A 15214-nucleotide genomic window follows, 5' to 3' on the forward strand; every position below is an offset into this window, starting at 1 on the left:
CCTTTAGGGATGATTTTCCTTTAACTACAATTGATCAGATAAATATATTTGGGCATATTATTAAAAGTAATTAAGACAATAAATTTTAAATGCAGGAAGAATATTAAGGAAGACATATTTCACACTAAAAGGAAGTACAGTAAGCCCAGGCTGTCATCCAGAACCCTCAGGGATCAGAAAAGAGGAACAGAACTTCCCTCTATGGTTGAAGCTTAATTTTTGCATCTCCAACAAGCCACTTGCATGCCTGATATGTCATTTTCAGGCTGGGTTTTCAGTATTCACTGTACATACCTGATAGCTCCCCCAAGCAACCTTGTTAAAAGCTTACATTGCAGATCTTGAAGTGCGATAGATACATGAAGAAGAAAGACTTCACATGGAACTTTCCTTTAGCATGAATTTCACAAATTTTCACCTATTAGGGAAACTGGCAAGTTTGCCATCACTTCTAGAGGTGTTTATGAAATGGGGAATGTACAGTATCTCTGAGCTGGAAGTTCAGCTAGATCTTTCAGGGAGAGGTCACCATTTTGCCAAACTGAAACCTGGAGTATTCTGCTTGTTCTGAATTTTGGCCCAAAAATATCTGAAGAGGTTTAAATGGATGAATAGGGCAAAGCTGTTCCATCTAACTCTACTCCGGGGGTCTCCAACCTTGGCAACCTTAAGCCTGGAGGACTTTAACTTCCAGAATTCCCTAGCCACCTCTGTGTAGTCAGCAGATTGATTTTCCCAGTGTCATACTTCAGGGTAAAGGCACACAACAGCGAAGGGGAGATCTCCATTTCCCTTAGCCGCCAACACTCTTGAATTCAAGCATGACATATCCAACCTGTTCCTACACTGGGAAAGTAAAAGCTGAAGTGGGTACGCTGGTTGAATATACTACATATGAATCTAGGAGTGGTGATGAGGGTGTGATGGAGCTAATCTTTTGTTAGTATTTTCACATTGTCATTGCCTTTGCATTCAAGCAAAAGCTATGCAACAGCCTACTTCTTATTTCCTCAATCTTCCCAGGAGTTTCTTTTCACTACTTCCCTTTAGCTGTGTGTCACCAATAACGGCACTGGCTTATCCTGGTCTCCCTACCCCAAGCCTCTTTTGCCTAAAACACATGTTATCAAAGAGAGATCCAACCCTAGATTCTAAATTAGAATTAAGAAGAAATTTCCTAACAGTAAGAAGAATTAATCAGTGGAATGACTTGCCTTCAGAAGTTGTGGGTGCTCCATCATCGGAAGCTTTTAAGAAGAGATTGGACAGCCATTTGTCTGGCATGGTATAAGGTTTCCTGCTTGAGCAGGGGGTTGGACTAGAAGACCTCCAAGATTCCTTCCAACTCTGTTATCCTGTTATTCCATGCATGGATCAAACATACATATTTCAACCATATGTCAAACCATTCCTGCAGCAACATCTAAACCAGCTCTGTTTAGAGGTTTTTGTTTTGCAAGTTTTTTCCAGCTGAGGTTGAGTAGAAACTACATAGTCCCTTGACATGACACAGGTAGGTAACAATCTTTATTCTATGCTAGGATGAAGCCACTTTATGCAGGTGGTTGCCCTCTGTAAAGCTGGAGCCCCTTCATATATTCATAGCGGTTTAAAATTAATGGATCTTTTACCTCGTTAATCTCAGTTTTGGAGCTAAGCAGCTACCGCCTATTATCATAGCTAACATTTCTGTACTCAAAAACTTTAGATCCAAAAATACACACCCCTAGGCTGCTCTCAACCAAAACCTCACCACAGAGAAGAGGTTTGCACAAGACTGGACTGCCAAATCCCCTAGTTTGAGAAGTAACACAAATCCAATTTAAAGTGAATAATTTATGCATGCAACAGTGGCATGCAAGAAGCAGAGCTAGTGACAAGGAGGAGAAAAGGGGGTAATTGATGATTTGTGGGAATTACAACCTGCCCTTTATTCACGCAAGATAAAAGATGGCCACCTAAAGCCATCATCAGTCCCGATCTAGGACATAATTTCTTCCTTCTTGTTCAATAAAGCTTGATCCCATAAGATTCATGAGTCTATGCATACACACGCATATATGTGCAAGAGAGAGATGTCGAAATGTTTGCAAATTCCTGCCCAGCAAACTGACATAAACAAATGTTAAAGATGGGAGTAGAGTAGAAAATAAGAAGGAACATCAAGAGATTTGGTGGAAATGGAAATAAAACATAGCAATAATATTTATTTAAGGCATTTAAACTTCTATTTCAATTAAAACTGTGCTGAGTTCATCCAACAAATTATCTGTTTTTTTTCTTACCTCAAAACAGTGGTGGGATTCAGCTGGTTATCTCCAGATCGCGTGAATCGGTAGCAGCGACTGCGGAAGGCTCCACCCACCCACCCAGCCATAATGTGCGACTACTGCCGTGTGCATGCTCAGAGGTGGCGCAGCTGAGCGAAGCGAGTGCGCATGCTCCCATTTGCGATCCGGTAGGGAAGGTAAGTGAATCCCACCTCTGTCTCAGAATTCTTTAGAAATTCTTTTCTTTTTGAGCTTATTCTATTGTTGTAAAGGTGCTGTTATTGCTACTGTTTTTTTTAATTACATACCTACTCTATTGCTTTGCAAATCCCCTGTCTTACTAATCTTCCTGGTCAAGGGAAAAGTTCCATTATGATATTTCTTCCTGTAGGATTTAACTTAAACTTGGGAAAATAAGACACTGCAAATAACTCCAGGTATTTTTATTTGATGAAAGGACTCACAACATCCTTCAACCATCTCATAACTAAAGTGCACGTGCCCTGCACCCCAGTGATAAGAATTCAATCAAAATGTTTTCTTGCATAAAATTCTAGGAAACGTTTTTTTCCATCAAACTGAAAGAAAATGGATGGAAGAAAATTTATAATTTCAACAGAATGTATGTATTCTGGATTTCACTAGGATAGAAGAAAAAGAAAATGAAACAGAAGCACTAAGAAAAGGTTTATTTTTCTCTTAAATGTCTCTTTTTCAGTCTATCTAATGATGGTTGTCCTCTTATTATAGTTCTCTTTTGGAGCTACAGTCATAAGGAATTTGCAGAAAGAAGTTTTTATAATGTGGAAAATCTTAGAAGAGGTATCAGGATATTTCCCGTGAAATGCCAAGGGGGTCATCATTCTTTAATTGGATTAAAGAATTTATTTACATTTTTAAAATAGAAGTCAGAAAAATACAAGTCATTCTGAATATTTTAATAAAATCAATTTCTTGGTATCATAGCTTTATTCTCACCTTCCTACTTTACTTCTTGCTCTCTTGTTGGGTCTGCTCATTGGGAAATATTACTTTTCATTTTAGACCCTTAAAATAACTTGAATATCCATAGACTTTCTAAAAGCCCCTTTTATTTATCAGAATGTATGCTGATATATCTTGTAAAAAGTGAGAAATTGTCTCCTTTTTTAAAAAACAAAACCAGTTTTCTTCACATAAAGTGTGTCTCTTCCTTACTTGAAGCAAAATTATGTTCCAGTTACTGCACAGAAATATACTTCAGATGAGGTACAATGTTCATTTGTGATAAGAGTTGAATCTTTAAATTCATATAGTCTGGGAATCTATTTCCCAATCTTCTTCCTGCCTGTATAAAGAAAAGAAAAGCATATTCTCTTTTTCTCTATCCCATTTTCCCATTTATTCATAATATCTTATCTCTATATTTGATCCCTGAATTGACAAAATAGAGGTTGCACTCCAATGTTAAAATGAATACATATATAATGATTTTGAATTTACTGAATCACCTTCCGATTTATGCCAGAAAAATGTTTGACTGTCCCCTTCCTCTCTCTTTTACACACTTGTTACAAAATAGCAAAAATGTGGATATTCTGGAGAAAGAAAGACTAAAGAAGTAAAGTATATACCCACACTCTACTGTACTCTTCAGATGCAGATTTCCCACAATGATCCCTAGTGAACTCTAAGATGACTGAACAAAATTCTGTCCATATTTAGGATACTTTGGCAGTTACTTCAGGTGTTCAGCCCACACTTCCAGCTCCTGCAGTCTCACTGATAAATTCTTTTGCTACTGTGTCATTCCAGGTTCTGTGCTTAGAAAGCAACTATCAATAGCTTTCTTTCTGTGTATATATTTGTTTGCAAAACAGACATAAAATATATGTATACGAAGTTAAATTAAATGCATATAAGGACAGTTAAAACATCAACATAAAAAATTTCAAATCCAACAGCTTGCTTTGAAGTATAAACTCCTTTCTTGCATTTTTCCATATTTGGTTCAAGAACATTTGCTACTGCTTCTGCAATAGCAGATTTTCAATAGTGTATGAATATAGTATTTATTTGAGATGTGGAATTTTGTTGGTTTTAATTACTATTTTTTCTTACCTGAGATACTGCTTTTGTTTTAGAACAGCTTACAACTGAACATTTTCATTGTTTTTCCTATTATTTGAAATAGAAAGGTTTCATTCCAGCTTCTAAACAGACTAACAAATATGGCAAAGTACTGCAATTCTTATCCATCTAGATTTTGAAAATCGGAAGGGAAGGGAATGCTACATTATTGGTCCTGATTTTTAAGAAGTGGATAGCTCAGGGAAATAAAATTCATCATTAAAAAAGTTTCAACCATGTTTCAAAAATGACCTGCTATCGCAATCCCATCGATAAATACAGATGTGCTCAGACAGATGCAGATAGACCCTGCATCTGTCTATTACTAACAATAGTAATGTCTATTACTAACCTAGGTGAGGGGCATCCCTGCACAGTAGCCAATTGGAGTACAGAGGTTTACCTAGAATAAAGTAAAGTACCATAAATGAACTGGACAGCAATATTTGTGTCAGTACAAACCAGAAAAATTACTTTCAATGAAAAGCTGGAAAACACAGATGGAGGTCACATTCACGATAGGCTGTCGATAAATGTAAGACATTGTTTTCCTCTATGATGGCCTGTATTTGTGATGTGGTGACCTTGCACTGTAAATGTCCCCTTTGTCTGGAATACTCAGCAATAGAGGTGGCAATCCATGGTCCATGGACTGCATGTATCCCCAAGAGCAATGCACATGAAAAGTGTGGCTCTATATGAACATTCTAAATTTATTGGGTGATCCTAATTGTAGTTTGTTAACATTAAATGAGGACAGAGCGATAGACAGAGATTATGAGCAAATCTACTGTGGCATCATCAAGGCTGAAGAATCAAGCTGAATATAACCTTTCTAAGCAGCAGATATAGTGGGGCGTAGGAACAATCTTGAGGAACAAGAGGAAGAATTGCAACCAAGACAATAGTCAGATAAAAGAAATCTGAGTCTGGGTCAGAACTGCAATTTAAAAAACCATCTCAAAGATGACCCTTGTTTCATGTAGATAAAGGAGGGACGGAGGAAGTTGCAAGATTCTGTAACTGTAACCCTATATCAAGCATATTAAAAATAGGATTTATAACTGTTTTCCTAGTCTGGGGCACCTTAAAGGGCTAACAGGCGCAATTGTAAATTCTCACAGAAAAAGCACCTATCATTGTCCCACCCAATCAGGAGGGCAAGGTTAAATTCACTGTCGTGCTAGCAGAATCTCAAATTTTAAAAAGGCCCAAAGAAAAATTATTTGCTTCTCCCACTCTACCTCCAACATCAAAGATGTAGCTGGCATCAAAAGGGATCTCTGTTTACAATTTGTTTCCACAGCAACAATCTGCAATTTTAATACTATGTTCTCAGAGAGCTCACAAACCTACAAAGCAAAGATCTGAAAGAGAGATGGCACAGCAATCCTTTCTCTGGGTACTCAGCAGCACTAATACCATTTGATTCTCTCTTTCTCATAAACACAAACACACATATTATACACATTCCACTGACAGTAACATCATAGCTAACAAGCATTATAACGCTTCATAGATATGTGACCAGTCCCTTGTGCACTCTCTGTTGGATTTCAGCTTGTCTTCTTAGTTACAAATATTTTATCAGAACTTTCTACTGCAAACTGTCCAATAAATATACCTACAAAAATGCAACATTAATTTTCCTCTGTGAAATCTCACAGAATATATTATGTGACTCTGCAGGGTATGTGTTGCATAATACTTGTATCTGTGCCTTGTAATGGAACAAAAACTTGGTAAAATCCACATTTTAGTGTATTCTGGAAAGCAGCAGGAACATCTGAAATATCTGGCATCTGTAATATGAATTCTCTGGGCCATCTAGCAGGCTTTCTACAAACACAACTTTATTTCCCTATATGAGGTTGGTGTGGATAGCCCCTAACTGTTAGCCCCATCTCTGTTAGCCTTCTGGAAAGCTCTTTCACCAGCCTAGGGGGCCCCAGGGACAGGCTGCAAGATAGGCTGTATGAGATTAATTAAGTGGTCTTTGTTTTCCTGCTTATTGGATTTTATCTGTTTATTTTATGTCTTTACTCTGTCTGTTTTATGTATTTTTTCTTGCTTTAGATTACTATGGAGTTTTTAACTGTTGTGTTGCATGCTGCTCAGTCACATGTATCTAAGATGTGTGGCTGTATAAATACGCTAAATAAAAAAAATAAGGCTTTGTTTCTAATTAGGTCTGTGACCACTCTAACACTACTCAGCCATACATAACACTCTCAAATCAGTTTTATATCTAAATTTATCCTGGAGAAGAGAGGGAGAGACAGAGACAGAAAGAGAGAAAATAATTTACTACAACATCTTTGGGAAAGGAATACTATTCTGACTGGGATTATGAAAAGGGGGGAAAGTTGCAACCCTCACATGGTACATTACCATAGCAGCAGCCTCAACCAGCTTAGCCAGTGATGCTGGGTGCTGAGAGTAATGCAATTTCCCCAACCACATCAACATTTCAAGAGTCCTGTTCTCAACTCCTAGAACAACAAGCAAGTTCTATAAGACCTCATTCTCATACAATGAACTAAATGAAATTTCATAGAGAGAAATCAACATTACAACACCCCTCTCAATTGTTCTGAAGAAAAATGTCACCATGAATTCTTAATGTGCACAAAGTGAAAAACACCCTTTTGCTACATAGTGCACTGCAAAGCTTGTTTAGTACTGGCACTAGCACAATTTTCACTGTGCTCCACACTGACAGTGCACTTACAGATTATATAACATATATAAAGTCTGAATTTTAAGTACAAAGATTTCATTACTCTTGAGCTGATTTCTAATTTAGCTGTGTATGGGATTTACAAATTTTGCATATTTTCCATTATGGGTCTGTTCTATTTCCTTTTCTATGAATTAAAGAAGCATGGACATACATTCATACTGTATGCATTTTTATCCAAAGTTGGCATTTCTGTATTCCTTTAAAAATATTTTTGTATGTATTTTTTTTAAGGTGATGGCTGAATTAGTTTGGGGAAATAAATGATCCAAAGGGTAATTGCAGTTTTATTTGGAATCTTCCACTGGGAACTGAGAATTACATCCTTGTCCTTAAACTGCAGCTACCACATCTCCTACTTTGAGATAGACATGAGGGGTCCTTGGTGCTCTCTGAGCTTGGTTGTTTTCTTGCAGATATTTCATTACTGAAACTAGGTTACATCAACAGTGCTAGGAAGGATTGGGGTTTGCTCTCAAATTATATTCTAGTGGCTTGCCCTGTCAATGTTCATGGGAATAGTGTTGGAGGTTGTTTGGTTTGGCTGTTTACTGTTAGCTTGTTTGCCAATTCCTTGATTCAGGTATTGTTTACTTCTTGATTGTTGGTCTGATGTTAATCTTGGTGTTAATCTATGCTCATCTGGGTCTTAATTGCTGATGGGAGGTGTTTTGGTCTTTTTGTTCCCTTTTTGGCTTGTTGATTATCTCTTTTGCACAGTATGTAGCAGTGGTGGGTTTCAAAAATTTTTACCACCAGTTCTGTGGGTGTGGCCTGGTGGTGTGACATGGCTTGGTGGGCGTAGCATGGGAAAGATACTGTAAAATCTCCATTCCCACCCCAGTCCAGGGGAAGGTTACTGCAAAATTCCCATTTCCTCCCGATCAGCCAGGACTCGGGAGGCAGAGAATAGATGGGGATGGGGCCAGCCAGAATTTTTACTACCAGTTCTTCGAACTACTCAAAATTTCTGCTACCGATTCTCTAGAACTGGTCAGAACCTGCTGAAACCCACCTCTGATATGTAGATGCTATTTATATTAATGTGCCTATTTGTGGCCAATTTGTCAGAGTGCCAGGCTTCCAGGAATTCTCTACCATTTTGAAACTTGTTTGAGAGCAAACTCCACTCCTTACGAGCACTGATGATGTTACCTAGTTTGGGTAATGAGACATCTGCAAGAAAAACAACCAAATTCAGAGGGCACCAAAGACCTCTCAGTTCAACCTTGAGCTACAAAATTCTCCTTTACAAGACAGAAATATACAATTAGGTATCATCATGAGTATGTTGCTTGATATCTCATCCAGAATTGATGGGTGCTCTCTCTATCAGTTCCAGACATTAAACATGGGCAATAAGATTGAAACCTGCAGCACCCTATGCTGGAACAATGAAGGCTTTGGTTAACTATGACCTCCTACCAGAATCATTGCTTATGAACAATTGACACTGCTGCAGAACATTACCCCCTACTGCCAATTCTCATGGCTATAGAAAAATATCTATAGTTAATGCCAATGAGAGATTTGATTGGACCAGAAGGGCCATATTCAATTAATACAGGTCTTGATGAAGCCATTCTCAAGAGTGACCAATACAATTTTCCATTCCATACCTAAGTCTGAACCCTGACGCAAAGAGATCAAGATAACTAGCTTCATCTAGGGCTCTTTGTAAGTGATATCCAGTGGTGGGATTCAGCTAGTTCGCACCACTTCAGGAGAACTGGTTCTTAACTTTCTGAACAGTTTGGTGAACTAGTTGTTGGAAGAAATCATTAAGGCAGAGAACCGGTTGTTAAATTAAATCCCACCACTGGTGATATCCTCTTACTTTCTCTAAGTTCTTTCCTAGGCAGAAAAGGTTAAAAATAGATGATAGCTATCTAATACAGCCTGAGTAAAGGATGACTTCTTGAGGAAGAAATGTACTGTAGCTTCCTTCAAGGAAAAAAAAGATAAGATTTCTTCCCTCATAGAAGCATTAATGGCCTCTTGTATTCGGGTGCATACATCCCTAGTGGCCTTTCAAAGATGAAGCCCGTAGATCACAAAATTCAAATGTAAGAGAGACCTGTCCATTTCTTCAGAATTCATAAACTCAAGCAAATGCCAGATGATTTGAAAAGACACTTTCCAAGTCACATCCTTTGGATCTATACATGCAGCATTGCAGTAAATATGAATAATTTTTCTCAGCAAAACAATTGGCAAAAATGTTACATCAGCCTGCAGGGAGATATGACTTGCCTCTCTTTCCTCAAAAGGGAACAAGCCACCGTAAACAGTGCCACTGAATGACATTCTGCCAATGCAGTAAGAGCAGAGATATACTGATGCTTTACCACCCTTATTGCTGTTGACGTTAGATTCATAGCAATACTTGGTCAAACTCAGCTCTTGTTTCCATCACAATGCCCTGGACATTACTTTTGCTGCTTCATCATTGACAGCTTCTTGGTAAACTAAGGAGCTCCCTTAGGATCAGAGTATAGCGAGAAGTTGCTTGAGAACACTCATCCAATGCTCACCATATCTTAATTCCAGCATTTGTGACATGATTTATGGCAGAACTGTTCACCATGAGTACTGATAAGAAAATCCCCAAGCATCTACAGTTAGATCCATAAGTTCTCTAAGGTAGGATCATCTAGTCAGTCCACCATGCTTCAGAGTTCAATGGTGATGACTCACAAAGCTGTCCAAAAACTGATCAGACTATGTTAAAATACTCAATAATGTGCTATTTCAGATCACAGGCCATCTGTTCCAAAATAAAGATTTAGTTAGACTCATACTGGGGAAATTGTTATTTTATGTATAACAAATCCTGGGAGAAAATATAACATCAGAACAATTAATTCTGTACAGACAGATTGTTGCATAAATGTGATAGAGATATTGCATACCCCTTAACTACAAAAGGCTTTTTCCGTAGGACATCGATGCTTGATGTATTGCATTTTGGTACAAAATTATAAATTAAACATTTCTGGAATAGTTAATCTGTTCTAGAATTAATAATAACTTAATCACCTTTCCCCAGCCAGGTGCCTTCCAGAAGATTAGACAGGTTGGAAGTTCTGGATCTCAAATCCATTACGCAAGAAGGAAGGATTATCTTAGCCAAGAATTGTTGTATACAACAGCATTTCATTTCAAAGTATCCAATATTCTAGTTTGACAATGAAGAAGGCTAGTGAAATATTAGGACTACACTGAATGCTCTCTATAAAGTTTAATTACAAATCAGTCTTATTCTTAAAATAAAGTTTACATGATTTGAAATTTTCTTGTCTAGAACAACTTTGGCCAAATTCTGTTAACAGAATTTTGATTTCCATAATCCTTACCCAGAGACCCAATACATTTAAATAGCACAAGGTTTGAGAAGGTTGTCTCAGAATCTGTGTCACTATTAGAATTTTAAAATAAATATATAAATATATAGCAAATCTGTAGCCAAGTTAACAACACCAGCACCAACCAGTCTTGCTTTAAATCATGCCGTATATATATTTGTCAGCACAGAAAAATAAAGAGAGGAATGAAAATAAAATACATATCTAAAAGCTTGTTACATTTTCTCTCCCTTTTGCAAGCAACTCTTTTTGATCACATATGTGGTGTATAAACCACATTTTGATCACAAAGTGGTGTATAAACATAACATAAGGAACAAACTGACTCATTAAATATATATGGAATGCCACCACTTACCTTTGAGGCGATCAGCAAGGACAAGACAGCAAAGGGAGGACAGAGAGGGATAAAAAAAGGGCTAGAAGGGATAATTCACAGCTTATAAAGGATATGGATTGCACACCATCTTGATGCACCAGCTACGAGGGCGGGTTGTCTGTTTTAGGCAGAAGAAAACCACAGGGGCCAAATCAGGATAGGGCACATTTGGGTCCAGTGGAGGCACATCAGCATCATCCTCATTGTCGTCTAAGTCTGGGGACGGCGGTGGCTGCTCCAATGAAGTTGGTGGCTCACTCATTCCCAGATCCACATGTTCCAGGGAGCACATTGTGGGGCTGTTGTGAATCGATTGGCTCCCCAAATGCCAGGCAGAGGAGTGGTGGGAGCCATGCTCTGCCATGCTGGCACAAAATGAGAACTCCTGAAATGCATTTAAAAAAAGGTAGTTGAACATTTCCTCCCAATGGATAATATAACAATAGCACTTAGACTTATATACCGCTTCACAGTGCTTTATAGCCCCCTCTAAGCAGTTTACAGAGTCAGCATATTAACCCTAACAATCTGAGTCCTCATACAACCTTGGAAGGATGGAAGGGTGAGACAACTTTGAGACAGTGGGAGTTGAACTGCTGAACTGCTGACAGCCAGCAGACAACAGGATTAGCCTGCAATACTGCATTCTAACCACTATGCCACCACGGCTCATGAGTCTCTCTCATTTTTGGCCTTGACAGCACTGGCAAGAAACAATGTTGGACTATGAAATCATTAGCTAAAGCTCCAGTTCACACTGAATGCTTTTTCATAACTCCTTTTTACGCTATTTAAATGGAAAAAAATGTTTCTTTTTTTAAAAGTAAAGTCATTATTACTATCCACCAATAACAACCAAAGGAGTCTGCACCATCCTGATTAGTATACTGAGGATGTGAGTTGTCTGGACCAATGGCCAAATAGGTTGACAACTCAACCAATATGCCCTGCAAAATTGTCATGTACTGTGGGATGAGTGTCAGACTGTTAAATACGACTCGTGTTGCAAACTGTGCCTGCAGTGATGTAATCAACAGAATGTTTTACCACATGATGCCTGGATATACCACATCCCTTATTTCCATTGAAACTGAATGCAGTATGATTCAGCACCAATAAAAGCAAATACGTTTTTACACACTGCATCTTTCAAGTGGAATGCACAGCCATCCTATAAAAGGATGACCAGCGATTTAGATGGGTCTAAAAGGAGTCTGGATAAACTCAAAAAAAAAAAAAGTAGGAATCAATCTCTAGTTAATTGCTTATACTACTCTGGAACTACAAACAACATATCTTCAATATTAGCTGCTGAGAAACAGCAGGCCTTCCTTTCCATACTTGTCAGCTTCCTGAATCTTTCTAGTTCACTACTAACTGGCACAGAATCCTGGATCAGAAAGGCCTTTTTTAATCCAGCAGTCTCTTTGTATGTACCAATCTGATCATGCAACTTGGCATTTAATCTTCTCAGATATAGATGTCTCACTCCATTTATTCACTTCATCTCCAAATACAGTATTTCCAATATTAATTATAAAATTAGGAAATTGCTGGCTTATAAAATCAATATCAATCCTAGATTCAAACTATAAACCACATTAATGGATCCATATATGCAATGAAAACTGCATTTTCTTTTCAAAAGCATTCTAGTTTAGCAAGATAATTGTATGCATAATGATGGGAGAATGATATTATCACAGCAGAGGAATGGATTGTGAAAATATCAGAATCACAGAATCACAGAAATGGCAAAATTGAGGAAAAAAGAACAAAAACTTTTTTGAAAGTTTGGTACATCTTGCTAAAAGAAGAAAGAAAGGAAATGATGGCTTACGAGTCTGAAGATTGACTTCGATTACATGTCGGACTGAAGGAACTTATATAATATCTAAGAGGGAAGAGAGTTTATAAAATTGTAACTATCATTTGAAAAGAATACTGGATATCATTGTATTTCTTAACTTTAGTTCTCTTCCATTTCTTTTTTTGTTTTTCTCTCTTTTAAATTTTTCTTTCTTTCTCTTTTCTTTCTTTCATTTTTTCATTTATTCTTTTTTCTTTTTAAGAAAAAACTTAATAAATATAACTAGTAAGTAAAATAAGACAAAAAGATTTCAAAACCAATATTAACTGATTTCAAACTGAAAATGTGTGAGATGGGCAGGAATAAAAATTCAATAAATAAAATAATAAACCTTTCTAAAGGAGGGGGTCTTGACCCCTTTTCTGAAAGTAAATACCTAAATTCAAATTAGCAAGTAAATCTGTACAAAAATACAATTCAGTTCAAAAAGGTACTCAGCCCATTCTAGAACCAAAACATCTACTGAAACAAGTACGCTATTACATCTGCCTTTAATTATTTCAAAAACAACCCTGTAATAAAATGGGAGAACTGTACAATATTGGCTTTTTCAATATAATTAATACAAAAAGAACCAAAGGTTACAAGAAATAATAGGACATAGGGCTCTTTACAAAAGACCTGAAACACTGCTAGATCTAATACTGAATGCCCCACTGAATAGCTTTCAAGTAATTCAAAAGCTTGTAATGACTGTTGACTGAATTTTAAGAAATGCCACCAATTGTCTATGACAAGGCTAGCTCCACAATTAGGCATTCTGTTACAAAAGGATGACAAATTATCAGCCTCTACCAGAAATTGGGAAAGCTGCATGAAGAGTTCTATGTCTCATTTGCTAAAATCATTTGCCTGGCTTTGGGTTCAGTGCACCAGGACTTTGGAGACGGGGCAGGGGGTGGAGAAGACATGACTAGTTACACCAACTTATGTAGCAGAAAATCTGGGATCAGCCCAGTGGTGTTTAAATCAATAACCAAACACAGACAAAAAAAAAAAGGTTGAGATTTGACCTGGGTTTTATTTATAAGAAACTGGACTGTCACAGAAAGGTTAACTACCCTAAGTAGAATAAGCAGGTTTTGGAGATAACCTTTCCTATTTCCACCACCATCTCTTTTTCTCTCTCATCTTTACTCCACCTCTAACAACAAAACATATTTAAACAAATTCCTTGAAAGAGATTTATTTCCTTCATCTGACAAAGTGGCCTCAATACACAAAATCCAATGATAAAATAAAATTACCCAGTCTTAAAGATGCCTCTAGCTTTAATGATTTCATTTACTGTTGTCTTTTAATAATAATTTTCAAAGGGATGTCAATATAGTTTTAATGCATTTGCATTTATGTAAAGCCTCCAAGCATCAATTGTTTGAGTTGAGGGGAGGAAAGGAGGAGCTTTGCAAATATATATGCAAATATTTGTAATTATTCTGGTTTTCTCCTGCATTTGAGAAGCTTCAGCAGACAGCAAGTACTTTAGGAGAGAGGGAGGGAGGAGGGAGAGAGAGAGACAGATAACACATACAGACATTTTTCATAGTAAAGTGCAAGAACGGAACAGAAATAAAGGCAGAAAATTGCAGGATATTTCTTTCCAGTGTCTTATACAACAGCCTTCCAAATCTCTACGTAATGAAAAGATCCTTCTCATTCTGCATTATGAACAGAGCATCATAGAATAGCCAGCCGTACAGAATTGGCCTAGATAGCAACCCAAGACTATTTTAAAGTATCAGCTCATAGAAAAATTCAGTTCTCAACACCACAGGATTTATTAATGTCAATGATCCAAAACTCACTCACTCTCTCTCTCTCTCTCTCTCTCTCTCTCCCCCCTTAATCCCTTCCCTCCTCCCTCAACACTGTATGTTATCTTTCCTGGGATTTTTCTATCTGTAAACTATCTTTTCTGTTCTATACTATACACCCCACTTCAATGAACTTTGCTTAATCGAACTGTCATCGGGCATTCCAGCAATGCATCATCCAAGATGTTCCACTACCTCACACTCTTTTGTGTGCATTTTTATACCCAAATCTATTTTGTTTTAATAATTCTCATTTCATTTCTTCCTACCTGAAATCATCTTACTACCAAGCACCAGGGTTATGCATAAATGGGTTGTATATTAAAACCAATACAACACATTGGGGCAAATTTACTTCCTATTGGATTTTTCTTAATTCTGTACAGATACAAATATTTGCTAGAAAATCTGGATGATGGGGGAAAAAATTGTCCATCAACAGAATGTTCTATTGTTTTCTTTCTTTTTTTGAAAAAGATTGGCTTGCTTTCAAAATACATTGTTAATCTGAGTAACTTGAAACAAATATTTTAAATATTTTAAAATAAAAGTTACAGTTACAAGTTGTTCTATTTTTAAAATAAATCATTCCCACCACTTCTAATATTCAGACTGTGGGTGTGTTGCTATAGCTAAAACAGCATCAATATGCAGAAGAAGGACTTAT

The 15214-nt window shown here is 37.2% G+C and overlaps 1 protein-coding gene across 1 annotated transcript in view; it reads right to left on the reverse strand.

Moving 5' to 3' along the window:
* CACNA1I (calcium voltage-gated channel subunit alpha1 I) overlaps positions 1–10966 on the reverse strand; it is a 381909-nt gene extending 370943 nt beyond the window's left edge. Inside the window, exon 1 of the mRNA XM_058190911.1 lies at positions 10938–10966. Within this exon, the coding sequence (XP_058046894.1) occupies positions 10938–10951 (14 nt within the window). The 5' untranslated portion in view covers positions 10952–10966. The remainder of the gene's footprint in view (positions 1–10937) is intronic.
* Between the last annotated feature and the right edge of the window lie 4248 nt (positions 10967–15214).

This window comes from Ahaetulla prasina, chromosome 7 (assembly GCF_028640845.1).
Source record: "Ahaetulla prasina isolate Xishuangbanna chromosome 7, ASM2864084v1, whole genome shotgun sequence".
Lineage (NCBI taxonomy): Eukaryota > Metazoa > Chordata > Lepidosauria > Squamata > Colubridae > Ahaetulla > Ahaetulla prasina.